Source organism: Erithacus rubecula, assembly GCF_903797595.1.
Source record: "Erithacus rubecula genome assembly, chromosome: 5".
Taxonomy (NCBI): Eukaryota; Metazoa; Chordata; class Aves; order Passeriformes; family Muscicapidae; genus Erithacus; species Erithacus rubecula.
The window spans coordinates 22,354,150-22,368,872 of NC_136687.1; the positions used below are offsets into that span (position 1 = coordinate 22,354,150).

The 14,723-nt window shown below is 39.8% G+C and overlaps 1 protein-coding gene across 1 annotated transcript in view; it reads left to right on the forward strand.

Moving 5' to 3' along the window:
• The first annotated feature begins 5,493 nt into the window (after positions 1-5,493).
• The window catches only part of GRXCR1 (glutaredoxin and cysteine rich domain containing 1), a 38,506-nt gene continuing 29,276 nt past the window's right edge, over positions 5,494-14,723 (forward strand). Inside the window, exon 1 of the mRNA XM_079306719.1 lies at positions 5,494-5,946. Within this exon, the coding sequence (XP_079162845.1) occupies positions 5,512-5,946 (435 nt within the window). The 5' untranslated portion in view covers positions 5,494-5,511. The remainder of the gene's footprint in view (positions 5,947-14,723) is intronic.

Genomic DNA, 14,723 nt, shown 5'->3' on the forward strand with positions numbered 1-14,723 from the left:
ATGTAACATGTTTAAGAGCTGACTTTTTACTTTGTCCAGAGTGAATTAACTAATTATGTCTGGAAGCACCATGTTAATGAGAGAAGCTTTTCATGTGCTGCTGCTTCTGTGTTTAGCTCATCAGCTTGACTCCAATGGAAACCTACAGTGGGAAAAATAGAAACTGATGAACTGCTGAAATGGCTGTGAATTTCAAGTTCAGGATACTAAATTATTGTATTTCCAAATGCAATGTAGAGCATTCCTCTCTAAAGATTTTGGAAATGGATGCTTTCTGCTCAGCCTAGCAAAAAAAGATGTCAGAAAGTTTTCATTTGTCTCTCTAGGTCCTTGAGCACTTGTGTGTATGGGCTAGACACAGGTCTTGATTTCCTCATTAATTTAATTCCTTCATTATATAAATGAACAAAAAATGTACCCAATTCAGTAATGAAAACAGAAATATAGACACAAAAATCTTGACATTCTGTCTAACAATTATTTAACAGAAGTTAAATGAAATCTACAAATTAAATGAGAGTGTAAAGTACTTGTCATGTGAATAATTAGGCAGTACAATAGCAACAGTATGCTTGGTTTGTTTTTGTCTGTATTTCCATTTAGCAGCTGCTATACCTGACAAACAATTGCCAGATGCAAGAGTTCCCTGATGGGGACCTGAACATGCTCTGAGTGTCCTCATGAACTTTACTACAGTTAAAAAATTATTCTGGACCTGCAGAAAAGTAGACAGATGTTTTGCTGACTTAGCAAATGGGAATATTCCTTCTCCAAACAAGTGGGAAATGCACTAAATCTGTCTCAGATACAAACAATTTGGTTAGCATTCACTGTTCAAATAATCTTTTGTAATCACTAAAGTGAGAGCATGCTGTTCATAAACTTTACTTACTTATAGCAAAATAAATTCAGCTTACACATGCTTTTGCAAACCAAAAAATCTGCCCCCCAACAACAGGAGATGAACCCAGGTCATTTGAATATCTGTGTCCTGATGATTACTCTGCTAATTTTGTATTAAGAATTAGACATTAGAGAATATGCTTCTGATTACTACCAGTGTAACAGAGTTGGAGACAGTTGCAAACAGTCTTTTGTAGAGTGAAAAAAAAAATCAGTATCACAAGACATGTCACTGCAAATTCATACCATCTGTCTAATGATGAATGACACCAGTGTGGATGGTATCAAGGCAGCCTACAGACTGGCTATTTTTACTTAGTAACCTGCAAATACATCACATAAAATGGCCCTGCACACACTGTGCATCAAAACAGCACATAATGCTTTGTCACAGGGTAAACTGGTCTATTAAAATGGTCATGTGTTCAGAAATGAAGAAGGCGGTTGCTGATTTCAGCCCATTCCATTTCTTTTTTTGACATTTTTTCTCCTGAAGTCTCATTTCGTGATTCAGGTTCCATTTTGCTGCTATCTGAATGCTACGAATTCTATTATTTTTTTATACCTTTTATTCTCTGATACATGGGAATGCCACGGGGTCCATTTTTATAGTGATTTCAAACAGCACACTCTATACTTCTTCAGCAAAGTGCAGTCTTTTCTTCTTAATACATTTCTAGATACCTTTTAAAATATTTTGCCACAGTTTAATGTTATTGATTTGCAGTTCTTTCCTGAGGTGAAGCTGGCTGGTTGTGCTCCAAACTTAGTGAAATGGAACACCTAGGACAGATTCTCTACTTGTGTAAGCTGTGGAAATTGAAGTATGCATATGTATGATGAACTCTGACTGCAAGATTTACCTATATATTAAAGAAATTACATCAGAGTTTCAAATGAGATTAGTTTCCTTCTATTCTCTTCTGCTCTTTTCCTTCCTGATACTGCTGAAACAGTCTCGCTTGGCATAATGTAATTGCTGCTTTAGCTTAGTTTTTTCATTATAAAAGTATTAAAGGCTTTGCCTCACTTGACCTAATATCAGTGATTTAAGAGGTAAATATTGAGACTAAGTTTATTATCTAGACTTGCCTACTTTGTCATAGATAAAAGATGTGGTGAGTTGCCTCTGCAGGTACATTATTTCATGGAATGTGAATTCTCAGATATCAGTCTCAGGGTAGATGTTTGTCTTTCAGTTTGCCATCAGTCCCCTACTCTTCATCCAGTACTGGTATCTTAGTTCTATGTCAAGACGAAGGATCAGAAATCAACAACTAGCAGAAGCATAATTTTCTTTGTTCCTTTCAACTTAGTGATGTATTGAAAGTGATAAAATCTGTGAATTTTATTGGCAGCCATATTATTTGTCACACCATCAGGTTAATGGGTTGGTCCAGGTCCTTGTGAAATGAAACAAAGTCACATAAAAAGCAAAGGATGAAATAGCCTATTTACAAATGTTTGCTCTTCTCTCTATTCAAGTGAGATCTCTCTAGAGACGCTTTATTTCCTCTGTGCTTTCACTTTACGATTTCTGGACCCTTGGCCTCAAATTAATTAGCGGCAGAACATTAGAACCAAACTAAGCAGAAACAAAAATCTAACAATAGCCAAATGATTAATTAAGAGTAATAATTATGGACAAGAAATATCTCACTACTGCAAATCCCTGCCACATTAGTTTTAGGTAGATACTGCTCATTAAATGAGATAAGCCTTTGAATGAAAAGAAGTGTGTATAAGAAAGATAAATATGATAAGCAGAAATACATGTTGGTAGGGTGCAGAATCAAAATGTACAAATGGACTTAGTTTAAGCATTTAATTCAGTTTTTGTCTACAGGAGGAACAGGGATGTTTAGTCAATTTTTATCCTTTCTGCTGTTGTGGAGAACATGCAGGGAACTCAGGCAGATGGTACAAATATGTGCATCTCAGGTTTTTGAACTCTCAAATTTCTTATGCTGTGAATACAACCTGTTTAGTTCGAGAGGCACACTCCATTTTGCTATTTTTTTTTATTTTTAAATTTTTAAAAATTTATTTTATTTTATTTTCAGAGAAAATTGTGCATACAGTTTCCTACTTGTCATAATCAGACACAAAAATATTTCCCAGTGAATAATGTAAATGCCATAAAACTAAACAATGAACTAATTTCCTACTAACAGAGAACAAGATGTGAACAGTGTTTGCAGGGTTTTTAAAATGTGGTACTGTTTAATTCTGCATTTATTCAACACTACATTAACTTTTTAAGTCACTCAGGTAGCATCAAATTCTTTGCACTCCAGACAGTACAAGCCTCCTCATTGCCTGCAAGAGCAGTAAAATGGTTAATGTTAAGGGATATATAGTGCCAAGTGGAGAAGATAAAAATATTACAAAATTTTTGTGCAAAATATTTCTGTTATAGAAGCTCTGATTTTTTAAAGTGTGGCAATTAATTGAAAAACATTTGGGTTGTATTATTTAAATAAAAATTAATCTGAACAAAGTTAATTACTACAAGTATCCAAGACACTCAAATTACCATGGGAATGCTACGATAGAGTTAACTTTGGCATAGGTAGCAGGCTAAAAAATTTCTCCAGGTATCTTGCAGTCCTGTTTGGATAATTCCATGAAAGATACTTTGTAATATTTGTTCTTCTACAGAATGTTCTTTGTTCTGAGTCATATTTTAGTAATAATGGGCTATATTTCTTGTCAAAACTCTTGTGGGTAAGTAGCTATGACACAATCAGTGTGATTCAGCAGCCTCCTCCTCAAATGAATTTTACAAAGATTCTTATAACTGTATTCAATATTAGTACAGACTTTGATACTAGATGTTTCTCTCCTTTGAAAGATAAGTAACAATGTATTTTAACTCTTGCAACTTATTATTTTTACCTATTTTTCTGCATTGATTATAGTAGTTAATAATACATCAAATCATCTTATTTAGAAAGAAGTGTGGCAAACACTGGTGCTGTGAAATACCACTAATAATTTTGTTTCCATTCTGTGGATGGGAAACAAAATTTGAACCTGCATTTCTGAAATCTTGGCCAGAAAGTCTCAGATGCTTGAAGCTCTGCAGGTGCCTGTGAGTGCAGACATTACCATTCTGGGTTGGCTGAGCATCTAGGGACACATTTCATGTCTGCATCTGTTGGGGGCCACAGCCTTCAGGAAGCAATTCAGTATTCATGAGTCTAGAGAGAAAATGAAGCTGTAGAGAGTGTCTAGGGAATGTTTGCCAGGAAAGAGAGAAGGGGATTGAGTTCTCAATGCTGCATTTTTCTTGAAATGAAGAAAACACAGAAATAGCACTGTAAGTAGGAATCATCATGCAAACTCAGAAGCAGCTTGGGGGTTTAAGGTGCTACTACATGATATTGAGTAGACACAGACAGAAACCTCAAGTGTGGGTTGGATATTTTTATATCTAGAGCTGGGTGTTAAACACTGTGTCAACCACTACTTGTGATTTGCTTGGATAAGGGAATGTGATTCCCTGTGGATGAATCCATGTTACCCTATTTATTGTTTATCCTTGTCGCCTCAATTAATTAGCTTTCTCCTACTCCTTGTTCAGATTCCCAGTCCCTGGAAAAACAGAACATATGCTGTGGTTGTTGTGTGGTACTAGCTACGGCTCAGTTTTATTTAATAACATTGTGTTACTCCGTGCCACAAATTCTGACTAATTGCTTCTCCACTGCTCTGCCAGTCTGTGAAAAGGTCAGCACTGAAAACCATCGAGTCAGAGCTCCCTGCTGAATCTGTGTAAGGCTGTGCAAAATGAAGACTTTGGCAAATGAGGTTTGGCTGGTAGGCAAATTAAGTGTTTTGACGGAAAAAGTGTGCTCATCCTTGATTCAGGTGCTGAAGTTTTTCATTTCCCCCCCAGGTGCAATGAACATAAACAGTTTTGACTTTATACTTTATAGATCTTGTGATAAACTCTTTGTCTTTGCCATTTTTAGCAAATTAAACTGCTTTCATATAAACTTGTGTAATTGCAGTTATTTGGTTTATTACAGAATCGCAAAATCAGAGAATATTATGAGTTGAAAGTGACCTGTAAGGATCATCAAAGTCCAACTCTTGGCCCTGTGTAGGACTCTCCAAAGGTCACACCTTGTGCCTTAGAGCATTTTCAAAATTTTCCTTCCCTTCCCTTCCCTTCCCTTCCCTTCCCTTCCCTTCCCTTCCCTTCCCTTCCCTTCCCTTCCCTTCCCTTCCCTTCCCTTCCCTTCCCTTCCCTTCCCTTCCCTTCCCTTCCCTTCCCTTCCCTTCCCTTCCCTTCCCTTCCCTTCCCTTCCCTTCCCTTCCCTTCCCTTCCCTTTTTTTTTTTTTTTTTAAATCAATGAATATAATTTCTCCCTTTCTTGCTTTCTTCCTTAGTGCTAAAAAGTACACAATGTCTCGTTAATATTTCATGAATGAGATCACTTTTCGGGTTTTAGTTTAAAGGTAACCATAGCACAAACGCATCCATTATTAACTGCAGGAGGGCAGCGGCTTCTCGGGATCCCTCTGTGGCTTGCTATGAGAGCCGGCGCCGGCAGGACCAGCGCTGGCATTGTTGTGGAGTGTGACAAGCTGGCAGATGCCATGGGCAGCACGCTGGAACAATGCAAGCTGCTGCTGTCCATGGAGGAGGCGATGCTCAAGGGCCAGGCCCAGGCGGAGGGCGAGCGGCTGCTCAGGAAGGTTCGGTTCCGCGTGGCGTCGTCGCACAGCGGCCGCGTGCTGAGGGAGGTGTACGCCGACGACTCGCTGGACTCGGAGTGCGCCAGCAGCTCCGAGACCGAGCACACCAGCCGGCTGAGCGAGCTGGACGGGCAGCACAGCGGGCACGGCGGCTCCGAGTGCGACGAGAACGACTGCGAGCAGGACGACCTGCTGGTGTTGGTCAGGGCCGCCAAAGAGAAGGGCTTCGGCACAAAGAGGGTCAACATCCTCAGCAAAAATGGCACAGTCAGGGGAGTCAAGCACAAAGTCAGCGCTGGTCAAGCCCTTTTTGACAATTTCGCAAACGTATTTCAGGTAGGTGGTGCAGATCTGCTGGCTGTAAGCTGTCACTCTATCTTAACACATTATTCTTCTCTTTGCTCAAACTGCTCTCATTTAGGATTTCTTAATATCCTGTCTCATTCCCATTGCTATCCACTTGCACAAGAGAGACTCATTGGCCCTTATAATATAAAACAGTTCCACACTCCATATTGACTGTGAACTTTGCTTTTCAAAATTGGCCTAATGTTTGCTATGTATGTTGTGTTTCCCATATCTGGATTAGGAAAGAAATGTAACAAAGAATTTAATGGGGGCTTTGCTGAAGGTCTATACAGGTCTCCTCTACAGGGATGGGTCATGTTTCCACTCCTATTATAGTAATTCTAATGAGTTTAGGATGTTATCTACTAGTAAATATGTATACTTGCAAATTCCATTCTGTTTAATCTGCAAAGAAGATCAAACTAGATGCAGGGTGGCAGCAATGACGGTTTTCCCACATGAAAATTTCAGGGGAATGAAATCTTAGTCGGAGGTCTCTTTTATTAATGGCTGTTTTCTGTCTATTTTGTAGAAGGAGCAGAATATTTGTATTTGAAACAGTATATGCCACACTAATGCCTTAGTCAGAGAAACACAGGCCTTCAGAAAAATCAAGATAAAAGTTCTAAAATATTTATCTCATATCTATAATTTATATGTAAATGCTATTCAAGCCTTTCAGTCATTAATATTCACACATATAGCAACAAGTATGCAGCCAGACTCTTTCTGAAGTTTTCAGAATCCAGAATTATGCTTTTCAATTAAATGATCCTGTGATGGTTTCAGGGCATTATTTTAAAACTTTTATACAGTTTTAAATCATGGAGAATTTGATATTAATAATGACTCTTTTTAAATTTTGAAATTACTTTGAAATGAGATAATTTCATATTACATTAATAAATGGCAATAGATTAACATTCTCTTGCTGCTGGATATGAATTTATCCTCTATGTTGTACCTTAATTATCAGTCTTTTTGTCAATATGAATGTTCCTGTAGAAGCTGAAGTTTCAGAGAAAAATTTCCTGTTCATATTTGTTCTTTATGTCATATCCCACAGTGCTCAAGTAGTTAGCTTTCTTTCAAGCTGCTCATGGAAGGGTTTGTCCTTAATTCCTTATTTTGATAAAATTTGTAACAAACTTACTTTTTAAAGTAGATCTTTAAAATAGATTATCGAAATTCAATTCCACTGTTCTATGTTATTTCTCTACACAGAGTGCCCAATTTCACCCCATTAGCCCCATTCCTTTCTAAAAGCTGTCTTTTACTACATTAGCAACACTAAACTAAGAAATTTGAACTAGCTAAATAAACAGACCCAATTTAAGATATATGCATCTTAATTAGTGTCTCAGCCTTATTGCTTTGTCTAGCCCCAGTTTTAGGTTAGAAGTTCTTCAGGAAAGGTCCATGGGCTGAAATCAATGTCCTTTTATTGGAAAGCTTCATGTATTCCTAGCAGAATTAGTGGTGGGTCCAGTGCTATTTCCATGAGATGTTTTGCCAGAAGAAAGTATTTTCTTGAAAGAAGGCATATCCATCTTATAACTTCAGAAAATTACATGCCTACCATAGAATTCCTTAATGAAAAACGTAAAATAAAGACTGGTTTAAAAGGTGGTAAGGCTTTTTCTTATCATCAATATTTTACTGTAAAAGAAAGGAGAAAAATTAAATTATCAGATGAAAACAAGCCAAGCAGTTTTTCATACAGCATGTAATTACAATGGAGAACTCTCTTGCAAAGTCCAAAAGAAAAGGCAGGTTTTCAAAGTGGATGAGGAAAATATATGTGTAACTGAGAAGATTCTTCCTAGGCAGGTCTATAAGAGTGGTTTCCAGAAAAACCTATATATTCCTACATTAAGCACCTACTGGATCAAAGACATATATTCAACAATCAGACAAAATAATTATTTGGAGTTTCTACATTTCCCATTTCCCCAGAGATAGATTTCTAAGTCTAGTGAAAAAGAATGATGGTTTGCATATCTTTTATGTCATACTCAGCCAATTCTGTATGGCCCATGGTGAGCACAGAGGAGAGCAAAACACCAAGATTAGCTTTGAGATGGATTTGAAACTGCTGGATCCTAATGAGAAATATGATTGAAATACATCTAATCACAAATGAAATAATGGCCTTTAGAATGTGATTAGAGGATGATTTCTAGTTTTTTGTAAGCATGTCTCAGACAATTAATTGAGCTGTAATACCAATTAGAGAACAAGAGATCTTTGAAAGATTTAGCTTACTAAATAAGATAGAAAGATGTCTTTGTTAGCGGGTACAACACAAAATCTCTTGATCTGGGCATTTTTCTAAGTTACCCCCTTGATTCTGTGAGGTCATCTCCAGTCACACATTTATCTTAGATAAGCAGCAGCAAATGTATAACAACAGTTAAGAGGACAGTGCCCCTACCTGAGGAGAGTCCATATCTGCCCCTTTGATGATTCAGCATCAGGAACTTGAATGGGATGAATTCACAAGTTAGTGTCAAGTTAGTATTTTTGATCTCAGAGTATGCACATGAACTCTTGACTGTATTGTAAGCACTGATAAATTCTTGTATGCAAACGTTTCTTGTTTAGTATTTACTAGATCACTTCCTAACTAAAATGTGAATGTAAAAAAGCCAAATACTGAGTGTGTGTGAGTGTCCTGTGACCCTGAAAGTAGGGGGTATTTTTTACTGCAGCATCAGCATGTAATATCTGCATGTATATCTGCAAACTACTTTAATATGAACTTTTCCCAAATCCCTAAAGGCTCCCTGTGACAGAGATTCTTTAAGCCAAATCACTTTGCTCAGATATTTTAGGGACAAGGAGGGATTCATTAACTGGGCTTCATTATGTTGTGTGGTCAAGACCTTTGATTTTGACTGTTCAAATACCTGTGCTAAAAGCACTTGTGCATTTTAATGTTCTGTGGAAATATTTGGATTTGCAATTATTTTTTTTCACACTTTCTTACTACAGCCTTTCTACAGAATTGGTTCAGACACTTTCTTCCCACAACAAACTTATCTGAAAAAAACATCACACCTCTGGAGCTTTTTTCAATTTTAAGAGAGTGATGTAATGCAGGAAGTACTTCTAGATGAAAAGGTCTTTTTGGTTGCTGTTGATATGATACATGAGAATGTATATCTAGTAGAAGCGTGTCCCCTGCTACCTCTTCCCACAGGCACGCACTCAGCGCTTCCCTCACCTGTTCAGTCCATAACCTCTATTTTCCACTGTTCCCTGGGGAGCTGAGTCCTTCACACCACCCTGTCAGGTCTGTCTGTGTCCCCAGATGGAGCTGTGCTGTGACAGTGGAGGGTCTCCCTTTAGTGGTCCCTGCACCCCCGGTGAAGCTGCTGCCAGCTGAGTGGGAGCAAGGGGCAGCAACACCAACACAGCCATGGGGATGGAATTTGGGATAGAGCAGGACACATCCAGGGAAGAAAGGGGGAAGAAAGGTGGGGAAGGGACCAGCTCTATGGATGCTTCAGGACAGCATGGTTTCCATGGCAACCCCTCCAGCCTTTTCCTCCTTGGGGTGGATGCCACAAAGAGACTGTTCACATGGCAACCAGATCCTGGCAGGGTGAGGGAGTGCGGGGTGGGGTGTGATGGGTGCTGACATAACAACACTCTGGGAGGGGAAGGTGGGAGGGAGCCCACTCTGGTCATCTGTGCAGGGCAGGGACAGTCACAGGTGTCACCAGCCCCCCCAGCACCCAGCCTGGGCCTGGGGGCAGCCTCCCACAGTGCTGGAAATACAGGTGTCAGACAGCTGGGAAGAGTTTATTGTGAGGAACACACACTACTGAAAATCCTGAAAAGCAGGAGGGAGCTGGAGCTCCCAGTCTCCCTGTTCATGAACCTCCTTGGTATAAATTTTCTCCTGCTGAGGTTCCAGAACTGACAGTGTTGGCAGCTCTGAAGCTGAGTACATGACTTGCCAATTGTGTCGGAAGCATAAGCCCCTTCTCTGCATATCTGAAGTAACTGTGGCTTTATTTCAGTATACTACCAGAAATTTTGCATTCTAATGTTAAAATACTATTTAAATTCAAACAGATATGAATATTTCCTGTAACTTTCTGTAAAAACTAGTAGAGAAATAGTTCTTTTTTCCTTGAAGTAAATATAATTCTCTTCACAACCAATTTTTATGACTAAGCCATTCCTATTGCTTGGCCAAGCCATATAGAACAAAAATCCTTGAGTTGTCTAATATATTACTAGGTAGTGCAATGGTCATTTTAGGCCAAACTGGGTTTCCATCCCAATGTGCAATGTAATGGAGCTCAGCCAAAGGTTTTACACAGGTCCCTCCTAATTTTCTATATTTCAGCATAGGTATTTTTCCTCCATTCCCATACTTACACACTCCACTGGCCTTCCAGCCTCCTCTGAAAGGTCAGGTTCTGCTGAATTAGCCACAGAACTCATTCTCAGGCAAAGCTTGCTGACGTCTATTGCAGAAGAGCAGGTCTGGTTAGCAAACCTGATGAATGCCTTTGTGAGCACTGCATCAGAGAGGACATGGGTGAGGAGTCAGCCATAACACACTCAGTCTTTACAGTGTTTCCAAGCACAGTTTCTCAGGTAGAGCTCACATTTAGGGTTGTGAAGTGCAAGTCATTATTTAGCCTGATGAAGAATGAGCTTAATAATGTTTAGAGAGAAAGGTGGGAAAGAATAAAGAATCACGTGCAAGTTTGCTAAGAGGAGAGCTTTTGGGGTGGTCAAGAGCACTTTCTTCTTTCTTTACTTGTAGGTGACCTGGAAAAGTGAATACACAGCAGGACATGCAGAGCTTACAAACTGATAGGGCTAGATAGTACCACAAACAAAATAAAGTGAAATGCATCTCCCAAAGAACTCAGAGGCTGCAAAGTGATGTTAAGGAATGGCTCTTGTGTAGTAGTACAAGCCAAGGTTTTTAGGGTGGGTGCTCTATGTCACTGCAGCCTCTGGAGGATATCACTGCAATCCCCAAAAGTCTTGGACATGAGAAAAAGAGATTTGAACTTTCACTGGAAAAGTCTTGATAAGACTTGAAAACTTGATAAAGAGAAGTCTCTTTCTCAATGATCAGCTGATGATCAGTGCTGACATTCCAGAAATCATTGGACTGATTGAATTCAAAATCATCTTTTAGGACTGGACAAAGATTGTAAAAACTCTCTTGAACTTTGCCTTCATGTTCTCCTCCATTCACATTATTGTGACTCACAAATAGACATAGCTTACAAAAGAAAACAATGGACTGGATTGCTTGTGTAGAACATTTGTTGTAGTAATGTGCCTTATATGGCCAGAGATAAGTACCAGTGAGCTGCAGGTATCCGAGTTACAAATTTCCAGTGTATTTTCCTAATGTTAGCAAGTCTGGAAAATGAATTATTGAACAGTGTTGCACTGAAATCCGTTGGGGAGCAGGAAAAATTGCAATGACATGGAAGATCAAGGGATTATGAAAAGCAGGTTTTTGCTTGTTACAGAAAATTCAGAGTTAGAAGGACAACTGGATCACTACTGGAATGGGCACAGCATTGCTTCACCACTTGCTTTGTACCTTCAGAAGGGCTTTGATCTGTGGCCTCACTGCAAGGGACAGTGATTCAGCTGATGCTGTTGATCACTGTTGTCACAGTTATTAAAAGTGGTTTCCAGAGGGGATGTCTGAAGAGACACACTGAATTAAAAAAAAGAGATGGTCAGGTCTGTGAGCTCTTAACTGGAACCTGGATTTGGTCAGTACTTAGGATATTGGTTTTCTATTGTTCCCATGTTGTAGAAATCAGTTGTAAAGCACTGAGGTCAGACAAGTCTATTACTAGACGATTCAGGACATTTTAGCATTTGCTTCTGTTGGACTTGAAATACCTATTTGACATATACTTGATGGGATCAGTAAATAGATTTTTAACTAGCTAAACCTCTGAAAGTGATTTAAGACTTGGCCGTCTCATGTCCAAAATGTTTAGATATGTGATGTCTTGAGTTCTCAATACACTCAACAAAACTGTGATTAAATGTATCAGATTTTTAAGGCTGAATCAATAACTGAATAAAAAATAAATTATAGGCTTTTATGCTGGCAGCCTGACCAATATGTACCAGACATCTGTCTAATCTTCCAGTACACTGCATGGCCACAAAATTATTCTTGTCCTGATGTGTGTTGGTCGCTGTCAAAAATGATGAAAAAAGGATCCATAAATGAGGTCAGTGTTCTTGAGATGATGGCCTTGTCCCTTGCATGTGAAAGAGCATAGCAAAGAGGGAGTGGTGTTACTGCAGTAAATATGTATATACAGAATATGTAGTACTAGAATGAATCAAGACTGTAGGTTTAGATTCAACAAACTCACAGACCTCTGAGGAAGGACTTAGACATGCAGCTCCAAAACTAAGATTCTCCAAATCTCTCTTGGTGCCACCTTGCCTCAAAGGCACCAAGAGCCTTTCCTTAAAGAAAATTTTCACTAACCCTCTGCCTTGGACACATACCTCAGACATGTCAGCATTGAGAGAACCTGACAGTTACTTCCTACTTGTGTCCTATGGGATCCATAAAATAAGGGTTCCATTGTCTGTCCCACCTGCATGGCTTTGTGCAGTAGGTGTTCATGACCATTCCTGGTGGATCAGCTCCTACACAAACTGCACATAAGCAGATGATGCTTTTTTACAAATTGTGTCTGCAGGAGGCAGCAGTGGGAGATGTACTTTGAAATAGATAGTCACAAGATAGCAAAAAACCCTTCCTTCCTTCCTTCCTTCCTTCCTTCCTGCCTTCCTTCCTTCCTTCCTTCCTTCCTTCCTTCCTTCCTTCCTTCCTTCCTTCCTTCCTTCCTTCCTTCCTTCCTTCCTTCCTTCCTTCCTTCCTTCCTTCCTTCCTTCCTTCCTTCCTTCCTTTCCTTCCTTCCTTCTTCCTTCCTTCCTTCCTTCCTTCCTTCCTTCCTTCCTTCCTTCCTTCCTTTCGCTTCCTTCCTTCCTTCCCTTCCTTGCCCTTCCTTCCTTCCTTTCCTTCCGATCCTTCCTTCCTTCCTTCCTTCCTCTTCCTTCCTTCCTTTCCATTCCTTCTTCTTCCTTCTCGTCTCCTGCCTCTTCCTTCCTTCCTTTCCTTCCTTCCTTCCTTCCTGTGTCCCTTCCTTCATTTCCTTCCCTTTCCTCTCCTTCCTTCCTTACTCCTTCCTCACTTCCTTCCCTTCTTCCTTCCTTCTCCTTCCTCCTTCCTCCTTCCTTCCTTCCTTCCTTCCTTCCTTCCTTCCTTGCCTTCCTTCCTTACGTCTTCCTTCCTTCTCTTCCTTCTTCCTTCCTTCCTTCCTTCCTTCCCTTCCCTTCCTTCCCTTTCCTTCCTTCTTCCTTCCCTTCCTTCCTTCCTTCCTTCTCCGTTCCTTCCTTCCCTTCCTTCCTTCCTTCCTTCCTTCTCCTTCCTTCCTTCCTTCCTTCCATTCCTTCCTTTGCCTTCCTTCCTTCCTTCCTTTCCTTCCTATCCTTCCCTTCCTTCCTTCCTTCCTTCCTTATCCTTCCTTCCTTCCTTCCTTCCTTCCTTCCTTTCTTCCTTCCTTCCTTCCTTTCCTTCCCTCGCTTTCCTTCCTTCTTCCTTCCTCTCCTTCACTTCCTTTCCTTCCTTCGCCGTTCCCTTCCTTACCTTCCTTCCTTCCTTCCTTCTTCCTTCCTTCCCTTCCTTCCTTCCTTCCTTCCTTCCTTCCTTCCTTCCTTCCTTCCTTCCTTCCTTCCTTCCTTCCTTCCTTCCTTCCTTTCCTTCCTTCCTTCCTTCCTTTCCTTCCTTCCTTCCTTCCTTCCTTCCCTTCCTTCCTTCCTTCCCTCTCCTTCCTTCCTTCCTTCCTTCCTTCCTTCCTTCCTTCCTTCCTTCCTTCCCTCCTTCCTTCCCTCCTTCCCTCCTTCCCTCCTTCCTCCCTCCCTTCCTCCCTCCCTCCCTCCCTCCCTCCCTCTCTTTATCTCTTAAGCACTATAATGATCACATGGAGGTATCCTAGAAAAACTTGCAGCATGTGACTTGATTGTTAGGGAAAAGAGTAGAAGGGAAGAGAGGAGATTGAATCAGGTAATCAAGACACGAGAGATTGCAAATAATCATGTTCTGATGCCTTGTTTCTTCCTCTCTATTTAAATCTAAAAATAGGTTTGCTTTCTTTTTGAAAGAATGAGTGCAAATGCCAAATGGAAGAAAATACTGCCTGGTTGTACTAAGGGGGATTCCTAAGTCACACTGGCCTCAGGAAATTCTCTGAGCTGAAAATAGTCATAAAATGAAGTAGTATTAGTAGAAAATGATATATATATATGCTTTCCAGACTCTCACTTTTAATTATCTGTCTGGTAGATGACCTGGAATACAAGATGAGCACTGGTTCTGACTCTGTGTACTGCTCTGGGACTCTTACATAATGTCCCTTTGTGGGACTGCTCAATATGGTGCTCAGCCTTTGAATTAACATGGAAAATGCTTCATCTTACCTCAAACTAACTTGAAAAAAGATCATGTTACACAAGAAGCCTATCAAAAAGCTCTTAGGATGCTAGCAAATAATTTTTTTCCCTGAATAGGCCTCTTAGAACAGAGATGAAAAAGATTAACTGATTAGTCTTAATCATTAATTAGTAGCAGTAACTCTTGTCTTTTGCTATCTCTGAAGCTTAACTTGGTAACTCAGCAGGAAAATAAGGAGAAAATGTGTTTTGAAGTATTTTTTTAACTAGGACTATCAAGAAAATCTATT